At 38.1% G+C, this 17,520-nt stretch overlaps 1 protein-coding gene across 15 annotated transcripts in view; it reads left to right on the plus strand.

Annotated features, from left to right (window-relative positions):
• Positions 1–1,459: 1,459 nt before the first annotated feature.
• The window catches only part of ANKS1B (ankyrin repeat and sterile alpha motif domain containing 1B), a 1,113,310-nt gene continuing 1,097,249 nt past the window's right edge, over positions 1,460–17,520 (plus strand). For all 15 annotated transcript variants that reach the window (XM_082739199.1, XM_082739197.1, XM_082739179.1 and 12 more), the window contains exon 1: positions 1,460–1,622. In XM_082739199.1, coding sequence (XP_082595325.1) covers positions 1,489–1,622 — 134 coding nt within the window. In that variant the 5' untranslated portion in view covers positions 1,460–1,488. The remainder of the gene's footprint in view (positions 1,623–17,520) is intronic.

Below are 17,520 nucleotides of genomic sequence, written 5' to 3' on the forward strand. Positions count from 1 at the left end.
TTTCAAAAGCAAATAAACTCGTGTTCCCTACTATGGGCAAAAAAAAAATGGAACAAATTCAAGCCAACCACGCACAATGAACTGCTGATGATATTTATGCAAATTAAAAGTGGGTCTCTAATCCATGTCCATTTATAATGCTTTTCCCAGTGTGCATGTGGAGGAATTTTCAATTAGAGCCTTTTCCCTGATATTTTTAGACGTCAGTTGCTCTCCAAAGCCCAGCTGAACTGTGGGGCTCGTTAAAGACTAGAAAAACTGGAACAGTCACAAACTGTACAGCGGCCAGTGCCTCCGAAACTAGGATAAAACAAACCTTTCTAACCAAGGGGCGCTCTCCTTCGTCTCGCGGAGGTAAGCGGAAGGGCGAAACGGAGGTCGAGTTGCCAGGACAGAAGCGACCGCAGAAGGGCCCCTTCCCAGCACCACCAGCTTCGCCATCCCCGTCATGGAGGCTTTTCCTCAAGCTTCGTGACTGACCCGAGGCGTGGCGCCCGCGCCGGCCCCGCTGACGAGGAGTCACCGCGACCGAAGAACTCCAGACCTCACACGGTTAAACCTCCCCCAAGGAGACTGGAGGAGGGAGGGTCCCCGCCCACGAAAACGAAGATAATCTCATCCCGGCGCCCCGCCCCCATCGCGGGCCGGCCCCCTCCCCCGTTCTCTTCACCCCCTACCCCCGCCACTCCCCCCCTCCCGACTCGGGACGGACCCACTGGCCGCACCTGCCCGCGCGCACACGCCCCCCGCACGCCGGCCGCCACGCGCGCCAGGCCTCAGAGCCGCCACCGGCGGACCGGAGCGTCCTCCCGCCCGCTCTGCCTCAGCCCCTGCGCCGCCGCCGCCGCCACCACCGCCACCACCGCCGCCGTCGCCGCCGCCCTCGGCACGCGCCCGCCGCGGCTCGTTCGCACCGCCCTGTCTCTGCGTGGACCAGGGCCGCGCGAGCCGCAGCCGCCGCGCTCCTCTCCGTCTCGAGCCGCGAACGTCGCCGCCTAACCGCGGAGCCCGCCAGGCGCGGAAGCTGAGGAGAGTCGGGACCCGGCGTGAGGGTGCGCGAGCCGCCGCCGCCGTGGTGGTTCGCTGCGCTCAGGCTCCGGCGAGGACTGTCTCCGCCTCCTCTTCCTGCTACCTCCTTAGTCCTCAGCATCCTCCTCGCGCTCCTTATAAGCACCCCCTCACGCCCCACCCTCGGGAACGAGGCCTCGGGAATTCAGGGGAGTGGCTGTGGGGGCGCGTCGCGGCTCCCGGCTCGGCCAGCCCCTCTTCCTAGACATGGTCTGATCCCCATTGTAAAAGCTGCGCCCCGAAGAGGAGGACAGTGGTGTTCCCGGCTTGGGGCTGCAGGAATCGCTTCGTGCTGAAGCTCTTGCATTATTTTAGGGTGGGGCGGAGAGGGCCCTGGATTTTTGGGAAGTGGGGGTGGGCGGGGAGGAAGACCGGGGGGGGTGGGGGGGCAGGACTCTGTGAGGGAGCCGGTGAAAGACTATGGGGAAGGACCAGGAGCTGCTGGAAGCTGCCCGCACTGGAAATGTGGCTCTGGTGGAGAAACTCCTGTCTGGCAGAAAAGGAGGGATCCTGGGCGGTGGATCCGGACCCTTGCCCCTGTCTAATTTGCTAAGGTAAGGACGGGAACCAGCTCTGGGATTGCACACCTCGTTTTGCATTGTGATAGATCCGTTCTCATTCTCAGAGTTACTGCACCTGGTGGCTGCCAGCGATTCATTCTTAAATTAGGCAGGAAAAGAGACTGTGTGTGTGGAGAGGAGGCATGAGGCTCCTAGTCCGATTGATGCCTTAGATTCTTTGAGTAATTTGAAAATAGCCTTCCATCAATGCGTCAGTAGCTACTTTTCTGCGAGCTATGGTGCAGAACTTGTACATGTACTAGTGTTGCTGGAAGAAAATTGGTGTTCCACTCGCTTTTCACCAATATTTATGTATTTTCAATGTCGAACCCAGCCTTTTTTGTCTATTTGAATGAAATTGGTAGAGAAGCTATTGCGTGCATCCAGTTACCCTGCAAAAAGCGACAGCCTTTGGTTGCTGTTACCTTCTCTTGCAGAAGGCATTTGCTGGGCTGGGGGTTATGATCCCACAAAATGAAGCAAAGGAACCTTCTGATGAGATGTCACCAGTACAGGGTGTGTGTAAAACTTGATGAGGCAGGTGAGGCAGCTCCAGCAGTACTTCCAGTTACCTGGACACAGCAGAGTGAAACTTGGTTAGTAGGATGACGGATGTCAGGTCGGGATCGGGATGGTGTATATGGAATATAGTAGAGGCCTTTTAATATGAAGATGTTGCAGGTGAGACTAATATTGCTTGGAGACTCTTAAGATGACATTTAAAAAAATGTCAAGGTCTTTATTCAGCAGAATAGCTGGGTTGATTTGCACGTTGGAAAAACTATGAACTTAAAAGTTGAATTGATGGACAAATTAAATAAGAGGGGAGAAGCCTGAAGAATATTCATTAGGTAAAATGCAAGGAAAGCTCTTTATAAAATTATGGCTATTCATTTTGCCCTGGATATTTTTGGAAGCATCAGTCTTCTTTGGAAGCATCATATCTTCACCCTAGAACATCTCTTAAGCGACCCAACTGTACTTGTAAAAATTTTAAAAAATCCAAGTGATTTTCTTAGCTTTTAAAAACTCCTGTGCCACTCTTGACAAGTGTTTAATACAGACTGCTGGATGATAACATTGTGTCCTTTACTCAAATTCTTTTATGTTGTAGAGGTTGGGCAGTGCAGTTAATTACAATATTGGCTAATAGAGAAAATGAAAACATCTGTATTAGAGTGAAATGAATTTAGTTGGCAAATAGTTGATGGATTTTAAAAAGCTCCATATGTGATCATCTATACTTGTTAATAGTGACATTTTATTGGAATGATGGTTCATGTCAGATCAGTGAATGTGGGACTTATTTTTTGTTGATCTTAGAAGTGATGACTCGTGTGTGTGTGTGTGTGTGTGTGTGTACTCTCTTGTTAAGTAATTTTCAATTTAAAATACAAATAGTTTACATATTTCAGATTATGGCTCTGATAATTGCCCTTAGTCACAGGTAATTTATATAAAAGCAGTTTATCTGGTTATGGTTTTAAAGTTGCAGATAAAATAAATATGTTTACTAGTTGACTGAATTAGTTGTAAAAGTGTTTATGGCTAGAAACCTGTAATTTGCGAGAGGTTTGTAAGTAATCAGTTCCTTTGGAAAAACACTAAGGAATTCTTTGAGAACAGTGAGAACTTCAGTTAATGTTATTGAGATAAATGGTATTTTAAAAAGCCCATCTTTGTGATAGAAGTTAAAAATAAATATCTTTTAAATACTTTCTCAGTTGTGCCATTTAAAAAAAAGGATAGATGGCAAATTTTAGGAATTAAGATAAAATTTCAGAATTGTAACCCCCAGCATAATTCTTGATTAAAATGTTTTCCCTTTTGCTCGTTTTGTCAGGTGAGAATGGTAGCTCTATAACAGAAATGTGCCTGGAAAACAAAACTTAAAATCATGTGTTCATTGGAGTAGTTTGAACCAAGTTGTAAAAGTTAAAATCAAAACCAGTAACCTTTAAACTTGAATCTATCTCATACAAAATAAACAACTAAAACAATGTCTCTGAAGAAAATCAGGGTTTAAAATGTATTCTTTGGATGATCCTTTGCATAAAATGAAATTTCTAAGAAGGCACATTTAATTGTTACTTTTTTTCACAAATGATTGTCATCAGAAATTTATTTACAGAATAATGGACAATGTGGCCCCTTCCTCTTCAAACATAATGACACTTCAACAGTTTTAAATACTTTGGAATAAATTGCAGAATGGATTTGCCACTACCTCCTCCCTGCCTTTATTACTTGTGTTGTGTAATAGTGTCAGATACTGTGCTAAATGCTTATGCATATCATCTCATTCAATTCTTCTATCAGCTTTAAGTGGCTGAGCCTCAGTTCACAGAAGGACTGAAGAGTTAGGAATATTAAAGACTTGTCCAAGGTCACTTAATTAGCGATGGCAAAAATTTGAAGTTATGTGATTTAAATTTGCTTTTCCACATCTTAAAGTCTTACTCATTGGATCTGTTGGAATCACAAAAATTTAAGATACATGGCATAGTCTAACCAGAACTCTTTTTTGCTATGAATAATTTGATTTGAAAATCCTTAATTTCTTTCCTAAATTACAAAAAAAAAAAAAAAACAATCTCATGACTGCCCATTGAGGGATCAGTAGATAAGAACTTTTCTTTTTCTTTCTTTTTTTTAATTTAATTTAATTTTATTTCTTTTCAGTGTTGTAGAATTCATTGTTTATGCACCACACCCAGTGCTCCATGCAATATGTGCCTTCCATACTACCCAGCAGGCTCTTCCCATCCCCCCTCCTCTCCAAAACCCTCAGTTTGTTTCTCAGAGTCCACAGCCTCTCATGGTTTCTCTTCCCCTCCAATTTCCCCCAATTCACTTCTCTCCATCTGCTCTGAAAATGCTTTTGTTGACATATTGCCTACTAAGAAGTGAGCAGTAGCTACCTGATGGGGAATCAGGTATGCTTGGGTGCATTTTCAGCAAAAGTAAGAATGATCTTCAATAAGTATAAAAATCTCTCTAAGTCTCACTGTCCTCTTCTATAAAATGGGAATAGTAATGGTACCTATTACATATTTGTAAGAAGTGAAATAGAAAGAAATGAATGCAAAACATTTACCACATTGGTGGTTATCATTAGTGTTATTTCTCACAGAGATTTAAAGCATTTGACTCTGTTTCCTAAGATCTTGATTACTAAAGTTTTGCTTCATAATGGACATAGAGTAAATTTCTTTAGTACAGTTTCCACTAGAATTACAGAATATGCAAATAAAATGGGGCCATTTATTCAACTTCTGACCTAGAGGAACATCTTTTACCTGTTAGTTATTCTAGTGTTGTAAAACCCTTAAATGACTAGGTCCATTCAGGGTTTTTTGACAGCTCTAATTAAAAAAATTATCCTTATATTGAGTTGAAATCCTCCTCCCTGTAATTTCCAACAGTTGGTATTAGTTGGCAATGGAGTGTAGGTGAAGCTATATTTTCATGCTTCTCACTATTCTCTTTTTATTTATTTGCATATTCTCAAATTCTACAGTGACTCTCGTAAAGGTGATGAGCAGAAATGAACAAAATGCACCAATAACAGTTGACCAGAGTAAATACACTGGGACTTGACACACTGTTGAATTAAAAAAAAAAAAAAGTTTACAAAATAGCATTTGTAGTATGATCCTATTTTTTTTTAAAGAAAATATAAGCACTTGTGAAAATTTATAATATGTATTAAGATGTATGGAATGATAAACACCAAAATGTAAAAAGTAGTCTTCATCTTTGAGGTAGAATTGTGGGTGATCTTTATTGTCTTTTTGCTTATTTACATTTTTCAGTATTTTAAAAATGAACATGTGTTATGTAATCAAAATAGCAGCTATTTAAAACATCACACAGTGAAATTATTATTTTTGTTATTGATTTAAGATGTACCTTAATACAGATCCGTTTTACTGAGGTATATAATGACATTGGCTCACATTAAGCATTTGACTCTGTTTCCTAAGATCTTGATTACTAAAGTTTTGCTTCATAATGGACATAGAGTAAATTTCTTTAGTACAGTTTCCACTAGAATTACAGAATATGCAAATAAAATGGGACCATTTATTCAACTTCTGACCTAGAGGAACATCTTTTACCTGTTAGTTATTCTAGTGTTGTAAAACCCTTAAATTTTTGTCAATGACTTGTGAAGCGTTGGTTCTCCTATCATATTTGTAGAAATGTTGATTGAACTTGAGTTATTCCTATTACATTTATTCTTCCTTGTTTAGCCTATACTTATAATCTAACTAGGTCTTTTTGATTCTTGAGTCTATCTTCCAGCATATTAACTTTATCCTCTGTACCATCTGTAGATTTAATAAGCATGTTTTCTATAATTGGAATTCAACCATTATGATATATCCCTAAAAAAACTTTCTTTAGCTTACTATGAATTTAAAAGTAGCAAACTTTATACATGGTATTTCTACTAGCATTGAAGCCACGTAATAGAAATCTCATTCAGCTACTTCTAATATACCTGTGAGAATATATTTTGAATATTTTATCCATTGCTCTTCTGAATTCATGCTGTGTCCTGTTTATGACATTCTTTTGATCTATCTCTAGTAGTAAGTCTATAAATTCCACCTAAATCAGGTTACTTTATTATAGCTTGTTTACAATGGTAAACCATTGATGATGCCTAGTACTGATGCAAATTCCTTCTCCCTTGTACCTAATTCTTCTGAATACTTATAGTCAATTAAAATGTCTGTTATGATCTCTGTCTTTTTGAAATTTCAATAATGTCCCAACATTATTTGTTTATACTTTTTGGTTTGAAAATGATTCTCCCTAGAGATGATAGAACAAAATAGAAGTTGGGAAGAATCAGATTCTTGGCATTGTTAGATATCACAGGAAATTCTCTTGCGGTCTAAAACCATCCACAGTTTTAGTTATTCTGTCAGAGTTTATGGTTATATTATCTGTTATAGAAGTGAACTTTTTTATGCCTCTCTTCTTTTTTTCAAACTTAGTTGAAAGAGACATTAATATTTTCCCAGGTAAATGCCTTTTTTGTGTTTGTTTTCAGTTATATCTCTCTCTCATCCACACCTTTTGTCTTTAAAGAAATCTGAGCTCCTTACAGCTCATCAGAGTACTCAAATTGAATTACCTCCTTCCTTTTCTCTCTCCACATTATATGTGAAGTTTCATTTTATTCAACATCTCTTATGAGACAGCTGCAAAATCTTTTAGTGTCTTCCTTTGACACAACTACCTTTTAATCTAAACAAAATAATTGCTATTTAGAATGTATATTGAATCATTTCTTTCTTGGTGAGTCTAGATTAAGAAATAATAAAGCAATAAAAAAGTTTTACAACTCAAATTTACTTGATTTTCTTAATAACTCAAAGGATCACATGTAAAGCATATTAAAAATTCTTGTGGAACATAAAGTCCAGTTTTTTGGGGTGCCTGGGTGGCATCTGCCTTAGGCTCAGGTCATGATCCCAGCGTCCTGGGAAGCAGGAAACCTGCTTCTCCCTCTCCCACTCGCCCTGCTTGTGTTCACTCTCTTGCTTTGTCTCTCTCTGTCAAATAAATAAATAAAATAAAATAAAAAAACAAAAAGAATCCAGTTTTCAAGACCCCCATGTGAAAAAGTAGATCTGTGGGAAGTAGGGGAAAATAGTCTCTACTCACCAAAGATATGTAAACCAGAGAGATTACAAATTTTTTCAGATTTATGATTCAGTTCATGAAGTTTTTGGTGATGGGTAAAAGGAGATCAGAGGCAACTCAGAAGTGTTGTAATTTTACAACTATTTGGGCAATTGTTGTTATTGGGACTCTGATAAGGTACTGACTTTCAGGGAAACTGCATTGGTTAAGTGGAATAAATCACAAACAGACCAGTTAAACTGCATGAAAATGTTATATCTATAAAAATAGTCAAGTTGCAAGTGGGTTATCTATTTTAGATAGTAATGATGTTTGAAGCGGTGATTGCACCATTATGTTCAGGGAGCTGTGTCTGCCAGAGTGAACAGTGCCAGCTGCATGATGCGGAGTGAAGAGAGAGGAGAGGGAATTTTGTTATTGACCTCTTCTCTACTAAGCTATGTTTTCAGCTCCCTCATCAAAGCAGTGAGACTGATGTGTAGCAGGGAATTAGGACAACCATCCAGTAGTGACTACTACTCACCCTGGCCATTCTTACATTGCCTAATTCCTAGTGTATCTCAGTGTATTCTTCAAGTCATGGAAGGGTAGAACAGATCTTCACTGACATTAATGCAGAAGCTTACAATATTCAGCATTGCCTCTATTGACTTTAGCAATTTAACCTCTCAGGTGACAGTAAATACAATTTGATTTGTTCAGTTGTGTACTGAAATAATTTGATTATGTATTTGATGTAATTTTGGAAAATTCTTTCAAGGAGCCTATTATAGAACGTTCATCGTGTGCATTTAACTAGAAATGGGAGCTGACTGTAATTCAAATCAAGGGTTAGAAAAAACTAATTTTAGTCTACCGAACCTGAAGTTTATTATTTTTTTTAACATTTACATGCATTTCAGTGTGTCTTTGGTTCCATTTTGAACATATTGCAGCGTAGCTTTAGTTAATTAAAATGTGAGTTTTGGTTATTCATCAAAGAATATTTTATATTTTAAAAAGCAGGAATTCACAGAGAGCATTCATCTGTGTTCCACTTCTTTCTCATGTATGTGATGACATGGTCAGCTACACCATATGGTAGGCAGAGGCACAATGCCAGTGGAAAACTCTGAATTTTCCTCTATAACACAGATCTAGGAATTCTTCTTAGAGTCCAGTTTTCTTCCTTTGCATCTGTAAAACAGGAAGTGAATTCTTCATTTGTGTTAAACCTGGGTTTGGCATGAAATTGTGTGACATTCGAGGGTGAATCAGAATATATGGTTAAAGGATAAATTTTGTTTTTGTCAGTCTCTTGTGCAGTCTCTAAAGAGTGTTCATCTCTGAATCTGTTTCTTAGAGATAGTGCTTCCTTTTTTAATAGTGTGTCTTCATTAATTATTTTATAAAATGGAACTTTGATTCAGTTGTGTTGTAGTTATTTGGGTTCTACTGTCTTGTAGAGAAGCTTTATTTAAAGTGGTTAATTACTTCTAGTTAAGTGAACTGAGACATTTGGCCTAGACTTGTCACCTTCTTTGATCGAATTGAATCAAATCTTGACTAATAGATGTAGGCATAAACAGCTAACTTAATTTCTTGCAGCCTGCTTGATATTTCTGTTCCCCACACCACATTTCCTTTAACCCTTGCTGCCCAAATCTCTTTTTCTATAAAGAAAACCTCTTCTCCATTTTAATTACTACAAGTTCAGCCTGGCTCTAGTTTTTGTGCCAGTTGTCCCTCTCCTGAAGGGAAACTAATTTTGTGTGAGGAGTAGAGTTGGGAAAGGCTGTGTAGTGAGACATAGATTAAGAAGAACAAATATTGGGCTTCCCTCATGTCTAGTTTCCTGCCTGCCTTGGTGTTAATTTCTCCTCTAACCTCATGGATCAGTGCTCTTGTAACTTACCTAACTTTATCCTGCCTCCAAATACTATTTGTGGGAGTTGAAATGTGACTGCAGAGGTTTTTAGGAAGAGGAAACTATTTTAGTATTTTCATTTAAAGAGCAAATAAAACTTTAGGCTCAAATAGTAATGCTTTGGATCTCTTATTAGCAGAGCTGATGAAGTGCATTTTGCTAGATTTGCAAGAGAGATTGGTTAAAGGTGGTCATTTATGTTTCCTTCTTATGAGGTTGATGCTGTCAAAAGAGAAAGGGATTTGACTGAAGACATGAGAAATGGGATGGCATAGGGCTGGTGCTGCAAAAGCCTTTTCTTTTGGCTATTTATTTGGTCCCTGGAACTTTTTATTGGTATCTGTTATAGTAACACACCTGTCTTAGATATCAGCATGTGGTATGTTGTTTGCCTATTTCAAGAAGTTATTCCTTGAGGTACATATTTATTGTATAATCAAAGATGACAAGTGTATGGAATAGAATTGTATAAGAGCTTTGACATCTAATGTAGTTTGAGATTCAAATTCTTTTAAATGCATTTTCTTATTATTTAAAACTTCAGTATCTAAGTTATTCCATAAATGTATGTTTTACTGTACAGGGAAGACATTTGAAGTTATGACCCCTGGATCCTAATTTCATCCTTCCACATTAAACTTTACTTTTTTTCTTTTCTTTTTTTGGGGCTAAATTACTATTTAGCCACTTTGAGTCCTTATTTGGTACCTCTAGTAACTAATCTGCTTTTTAAATGTTTTATGTATCATATAAATATGCTAAATATAGTGTCTTTTGAATATATAAAAAACTTCTATATTTACTTACAGAATTATCCCTGTTTTGTATAGCTATTTTACTGTTAGTATAGGACACGGGAGTGAGTGGGAGTGTGTTTGGGAGGAGCAGCAGGAATTATGCAGAGATGTTCTTTGGCATGGTAAATTCCAGTAGTCGGGTACTCTAGGACAGAGTTGTTCCTTCTTTATTTGATTTGACTAATGACCAGAGTGATCTGTCACTCTGAAGTTTGATAAAAGCTTTGAAGACATAATCAGAGAAGGTGAAGAATTATGAATAATGGTTAAAGTAATCATGTACTTTTTTTACTGGTATGTTTTATGCTATGTATTAGGATATTTTTGGACCAAGTCTTATTATTCAATAAGCCAACTACTCTCCAACTAACCCAACAAGTCAATCAGGATTTCATAGGGAACTGACATCCAAGAACAATGATAACAAAGAATTATCTCTCATTGTTATTTACAAATATTTCTTTTTTTTTTTTTTAAGATTTTATTTATTTATTTGACAGAGAGAGAGAGAGAGATCACAAGTAGGAAGAGAGGCAGGCAGAGAGAAAGGGGGAAACAGGCTCCCCGCTGAACAGAGAGCCCGATGTGGGCCTCGATCCCAGGACCCTGAGACCATGCCCTGAGCCGAAGGCAGAGGCTTAACCCATTGAGCCACCCAGGCGCCCCTATAAATATTTCTTGAGTACATTGTGGATTCTAAAATTGAATGAGATCCTCTCCACCTAACCCCAAGTATTTGTAGAATAATGGAACAGGTATGTCAACAAAGAGTTAAAGTACAGTGTGATATTTATTGTAATGGAAGTACCAAATAATACAATAGGAATGTGAAGATAGAATTATTTAATTCTGTCTGGGAGAAGTAGTCAAGGGAAACTTCAGAAAAGAGGTGATTCTTGACTCTGACTGGATGAATGGGAGTTTGCCAGGCAGACCATCTGAGGGAAGGGCTTTTCTGGAGAAGGAATAGTATAGTCAATAGTAGTATGTGAAAATGTAGGATATAATTTGGAGTATTGTAAGTAGTTTGGTATAGAGCATGGGTAAGAGGCAAGTCTGAAGATTGAAGGACTTTGTGCTACACTAAGGATTTCTAACTTAATCTTGAGGAGCATGGTGATCCGTTGACTTTTTTCCCCCTCAAATTTTTGATATATTACTTATTCATTTATGATGATAACATGACTCTGTTCCAAATAATTAGGTAAAATGAAAAAAATCACTCCTAATTCTATGGCTAAGGCCCATTTGTTCCGATGTATATTTAGTATAATTGTTATTAGATAAAACATACATTTTGAATCCTGAATTTTTGCCTTAATAGTATATCATAAACTTTTTCTGTGTTATTATAAAGACTTCATAATAGTATTTTTAATGGCATCATTAAAATATCCCATTTAGGGATATCTGGGTGGCTCTGTTGGTTAGGTGTCTGCTTTTGGCTCAGGTCATGATCTCAGAGTCCTGGGATCAAGCCCTGCATCTGACTCCCTGCTCAGTGGGGAGTCTGCTTGTCTCTTTCTGTCCCTCACCCCTGCTCATGTTCTCTCTCTCTCTGCAAATAAATAAAATCTTTAAAAAAATCCCACTTAGTGCAGAATTTTCATAGACTTCCTACACCAGAATCAACCCTGTGGTTGTTTATTAAACATAGGAATTTTTTGGTCTCACCTTGGACCTACTGGGTGAGAATTTCTGAGTAAAAGTTTTGGGAATATGCATTTCATAAGCTTCCCTAGGTAATTGTTATATACACTAAAGTGTGAGAACCCCAGATCTGGTGTATTTATCTTAACTTAAATATTCTTTTAATGTAGATACTTGGATAATGTTTAGGTAGTATAGTAGTAGTATGATGAACATTGTCATAGAAACCACATTTGTCATAAATTATATTCTTAAGATATATATATATATATATATATATATATATATATATATATTTTAAGATTTTATTTATTTATTTGTTTGTCAGAGAGATAGAGTACAGGCAGGCAGAGTGGCAGACAGAGTCAGAGGGAGAAGCAGGCTCCCTGCGGAGCAAGGAGCCCGATGTGGGACTTGATCCCAGGACACTGGGATCATGACCTGAGCCGAAGGCAGACGCTCAACCGACTGAGCCACCCAGGCATTCTACTTAGGATCTATTTCTAAAAGTGGAATTGCTTGTATTATTAGTGTCCCAGATATTATGCCAATTGCTTTACATGCTTTGTATCCAGTCTTCACAATAGTCCTGAAAGATATTTATTGTTAGCCTTATAATTATAATTAGGGGAAAAGAGCAGAAAAATTGAATAACTCGCCCAAAGTTACAAAGCTAGTAAGTGACAGGAGCAAGATTCAAATTCAGGACTTTCCAATCCCTGAATATCTTTTTATTGTGCCCTATTGCTTCCTTATTCCATAGGGATCAGTGTTTCTCCTGGGTTAAAATATGAAAATATGAGTATGTTTCCAGGAGCAAAGAGAAAATACATTTTCTGCAAAGTTACACAGTAATATATTTTAGCTCATACCTAATTTTCAATTATTTTTATTTATGCTCCTCATGTACTTTCACATTATAGGCAGTATTTTGTTTACATTTGTTTATTGATAGCTCATGAGTGATAAGCTGGATTTAGTGTTAAAATAACTGAAGATGTTTTAGGATATTTGTCAGTCATCATTTTCTTTTTTAAGATTTTATTTATTTATTTGAGCAGAGAGCCCGATGTGGGGCTCGATCCCAGGACCCTGAGATCAGGACCCAAGCTGAAGGCAGCGGCTTAGTCCACTGAGCCACCCAGGCTCCCCAAGTCAGTCATCATTTTCTCCTTAAAACACGGTGGGACTGTTTTATCCAAGATTTTGTGGGTGCATAATGGTATCTAACTTCTGTTGTCTTCAAAGGTGGTTTAATAACTTGTCCATGCATGCCCAAGTCTCCAGATGGGTGTGATTTATTTTTCCCTATTTCTTCCCTCATGAAAAGGAGGAAAATATAGTATTTACCATAGTTTTCATTTAATTTCATTTAACTTTTGGATTCATTTGTTCAAGCCAATAAATCTGAGCTCTTAGTTTTAACTGCTTCCATTACTAACTGAAGGATCTTGTCAAGTCTAGTGTTAGGCTCTGTATAAAAAGCAGGCAACCAGGCACTTTGTCCTTAGGAACCTTCTCATCCCCTGTTTTTGTTCTCCTCTGTCCTTTCGCTAAGCCTTTGTTCCTTTCTTGTTCTGAGACATTCTTTTTTTTTTTTTTAAACCTGAAACCCAGAATTCTCATTCAGTTTTATCATGTACAAATAAAAAGTTTTCTAAATTGCCCCTTATTTCCTCATGCCATGGGTGTCCATTTTCAGCAACAGTAAATGGCATGGTAGAAAGAAGCAACAGAATGTAATGGAAGAAGTCAGAGTCTTGAGCTGGAATGAAAACTCTGCTGTTGAATGGACATTTGGTCCAGGGCAGGTTATTTAACTTCTTTGGACCTCAGTCTCCTGATTTAGAAGTGAGGATGATATCTATGTTGTAAAATTGTAAGGATTAAAGAGAATTTATATAAAATATCTAGCACAGGGCCTGTCATTTAGGAGGAACCCAAAATGTGTGGTTTTCTTTGTTATTATTATTACTGAGGCATTATGGCTGTCTAAGGAATAATTAGTATAAATTCATGAATGTCTTTATTTGATGTGAACTATGGGATATTTGCATTTTAATATGTAACTTCTTTAGGTACGTTGTCTTAAGTTAAATCTTTAATGATGTAGGCAGCAAGACAGGCCACTGGGGGTGATATATTTGCTTGGTCCTTCTCTGATCTCAGAGATAGTGATTACTTTTTTTCTGCCTACTTTTAGGAATAGTACTGGTCACCAGATATTTAGCATTAGTTTGTTATCGTCTACATTTTTCACAAAGCTAATTTGAGCATGCAGAGATTGTGTTCTGCTGGAGTTGTGCATGCTGTGTTATATATAATCCATGAGGTTAATGGTTTTCGAATAAGCTTATCATTGATATTTTCTTTATCTGGCTTTTTAAAGCATTTTTCGTTGACAGACATTTTGAGGTTGTATGCTATGTATTCAGCATGGTGATGGTGCTTTGGAGTATGGAAAACAGATTCTCCCCTCCAGGCAATTTGTAGAAGTTACACACATGAGATAATAGCTAGCTATATAGTAGTTTCTAATTTCATAGAGTACAAAAGCTCACAAAGTAAGCTTTTTCTTCTGATCAATCCAGTGTCAACATTTGGCTCCCATCTTCCATTATATATATGAACTAGATCTGACCATGAGTCAGGGTTAAGTAATTCTTTAATGGTTGGAGCTAGAACTTTAAGAAAACTAATTTTGATTTTTAAATAATCACATAGTTGTGGAAAAGCTAGTTTAGTTGAAGTAACTTTTCCTCTGAACCACCTGAGAGTAAATTGCAAACCTGATGCCCTGTCACCTCAGGATATTTTAGTTTGTATTGAGTTTATATTTCCTAAAAGCAAAGGTATTTCCCTATACAACCACAATACAACTACTAAAATCAGGAAATTAATATTGCTACATTATAACCATTAGACCCCATTCAAGTGTGGGCAGTTGTCCCAATAATGTGCTTCACTGGAATCCAGTTCAGAATCATATTACATTTTGTTGTCACACCTCCTTAATGTTCTTCGGTGTGGAAGAGTGTCTCAGTCTTTCCTTGACTTCTATGATCTTGACACTTTTTAAGATGATAGGCCAGTTATTTTGTAAAATGTCCCTCAGTTTGGGTTTGTCTGTTTTTTCTTAGGATTAGATTCACATTGTGCTCATGTTTGGCAGGAATATCACAGAAGGATGCTGTGTTCTTTAAATTGCATCCTATCAGGGGTTGCATGATTTTGATTTGTACAGTTGCTCATAATGTTCACTTTAATCACTTGTTTACTTGTTTATGTAGTGTCTGTCAGGCATTTGTATAGACAATTACTCCTTTTCCCTTTGTAATAACTATTTTGTGGGGAGGTATACTTAATTAGCTGCATATCCCATTCTTTATCACACTTTATTTATGTAAGTTTGGACTCATGGTTTGTTTTTTGTATGGGTTTCGATGTATTATTGTCATTGTTAATTTTTGATGCTTAAATTGTCCCAGACTTAACCAGTATAAGTTCTTGAAGGCTGGCTTTTCTGAGTCATTCTTTGAGCATTTCTTTGATTTTGGCACCATAAAATGTTCCAGGACTTATCTTTCTCTGCCTCAGTTCTAGATCAGCCATTTCTCTAAGAAGCCATAGTTCTTTTTGTTGGAAAATGGTAAGTAGGTGATAACATTTGGATACTAAGTATAGTCATTAGTGAAAATATATATTCATACACAAAAATATACACACTTACATCTATATCTACCTGTATTTATTGAAAATCATGGGTTTACAATGATGAGTCTAACTCCAGTCCAACTCCACAGTCATGATTCGTTTTGGTTTCTTCCCTTCCTACATTTGTAACTTCTTTCTCCAATAGTGAAAAACTTGATTTCTGTTCTCTTTAGTACATATACTTATTTGATAAATCCTCCTGTATACAAACAACAAATCCTCTTCTCTACTGCCATATCCTCTCTGAGTCTATGTCTTCATTACCCAACTTAGGCTCTGCTGCTCATGTTAGCCTGATCTACACTGATAGCCTCTTGCCATTTACAGTCTCTGATACTTTATGCCAGTTCACATCTACAGAAGGATACCCTTTTTATCCTGCTTGGGATCTGACCCCCTGAACTGGGTCACCCTTGCATGTGGATGATCTCTTCACCCTGTTTGGACTCTTGACACCCTATGTCCGGATGTTCCCCTCTGCCTGACCACCACATGGATACCCTTTTCACCCTATTGGGGCTCTCACCCTCTCACATCATGTACCCCTTTATAGGGATGCCCTTTCCAACTTGCTTGGCACTTACACCCCATACTCAGTATAAATATCTCTTTCCTTGGCTTGGGTTCTGTAAACTTCCCTGTAGAAACCGGCAGCCTCTCTTTTCTCTCTGGTGTGGATGATTATTTTTTCCTGCCCTTCATAATAGCTTTAGAGACTAAATTATTCTTTTATTTTTAAAAAGACTTTATTTCTTTGTTAGAGAGAGAGAGAGAGAGCATGTGCACAAGCTGGGGAAGCTGCAAGTAGAGGGAGAAGCAGGCTCCTTGCTGAGCAAGAAGCTGGATGTGGAACTTGATCTAGGACTCCAGGATCATGACCTGAGCCAAGGGCAGAAGCTTAACTGACTGAGCCCAGGTGCCCCTAGAGATTGAATTGTTCAGGAAGAGACGGGAAAGAGAAGGAAGGAAAAGAAGAGAGTGGAAGAGGAAGTGAAAGAAGAGAGTAACATATTTTTCTTCTTTTTAATCTGTGATGATGATGATGGTAAAAAATCTCAGTAACCACCTGTTTCCTTGTGTTGAAAGAAAATTGGGTTATGGGCAATTAAGAATTCTAGCTAACATGAAGATTATGACCAATGTACTGTGTGGCAGTTCTCCTGGCCTCCATTTCTTCCTGCATTTTGGAGGAGAGATGATGATATTTTGGTGGGTTGGTCACCATGTTGCCTTTTTTTAAATGAGCTTCTTCTTTCATGTATTTTGTTATGGATATGTAGTAGGCCTCCAGATTGACTGTGAGAGAGAAAGTCTTTATATATTTTTTGCTCTGTTTAGCTGAAAGTATCATAATTGTCAGTGAAGTGCATTCTCAAGAATTTTTGTAAGATGATGATAATGCAAAAAAAGTTATAAAAGCACTGAGATAAGAACTGTCATTCACTGAGAAAGTTTAGTTTGCAGAATTTGGTAGAGATGAGGATGTTAGCAAGTAGATTTTTCTTGTTATGTGAATTCCTGCTATTATTTTTAAAAATTACTTATTTGTGTGTGTGTGTGTGTGTATGTGTGTGTGTGAGAGAGAGGGAGAACAGAAAGAGAGGGAGAAGCAAGCTCCCTGCTGTGGGACTTGATCCCGGGACCCTGAGATCATGACCTGAGCTGAAGGCAGACACGTAACCAACTGAGCCACCCAGGTACCCCCGCCCCCACTATGATTTTTAAGATGTCATTAAAAACATTATATCAGGAAAATGACTAACTATATTTTAAAATATGGTAAATCTACATAGGTCTTGTGCCAAACGAACCAGGACAATAAGTAATTCATACTGGGGATTTCCCAGACTTTAAATTATTGCTAGGAATCCTTAATTCCTGGAAATAAATCTTTGCAAAGAAATTTCCAGGTAGCTCTTTAGTAAGTGTTTGATATCACTGAACAGTACTCTTCTTATTTGTAAAGAGCTGGAAACAAATAGTTTGGGAACATTGCAGAAATAATTCATTGGAGTTATATTCTGTATTTTATTTTTTTTTTTAAAGATTTTATTTATTTATTTGACAGAGAGAAATCACAAGTAGATGGAGAGGCAGGCAGAGAGAGAGAGAGAGGGAAGCAGGCTCCCTGCTGAGCAGAGAGCCCGATGCGGGACTTGATCCC

The sequence above is a fragment of the Mustela nivalis genome, assembly GCF_964662115.1.
Source record: "Mustela nivalis genome assembly, chromosome: 7".
Taxonomy (NCBI): Eukaryota; Metazoa; Chordata; class Mammalia; order Carnivora; family Mustelidae; genus Mustela; species Mustela nivalis.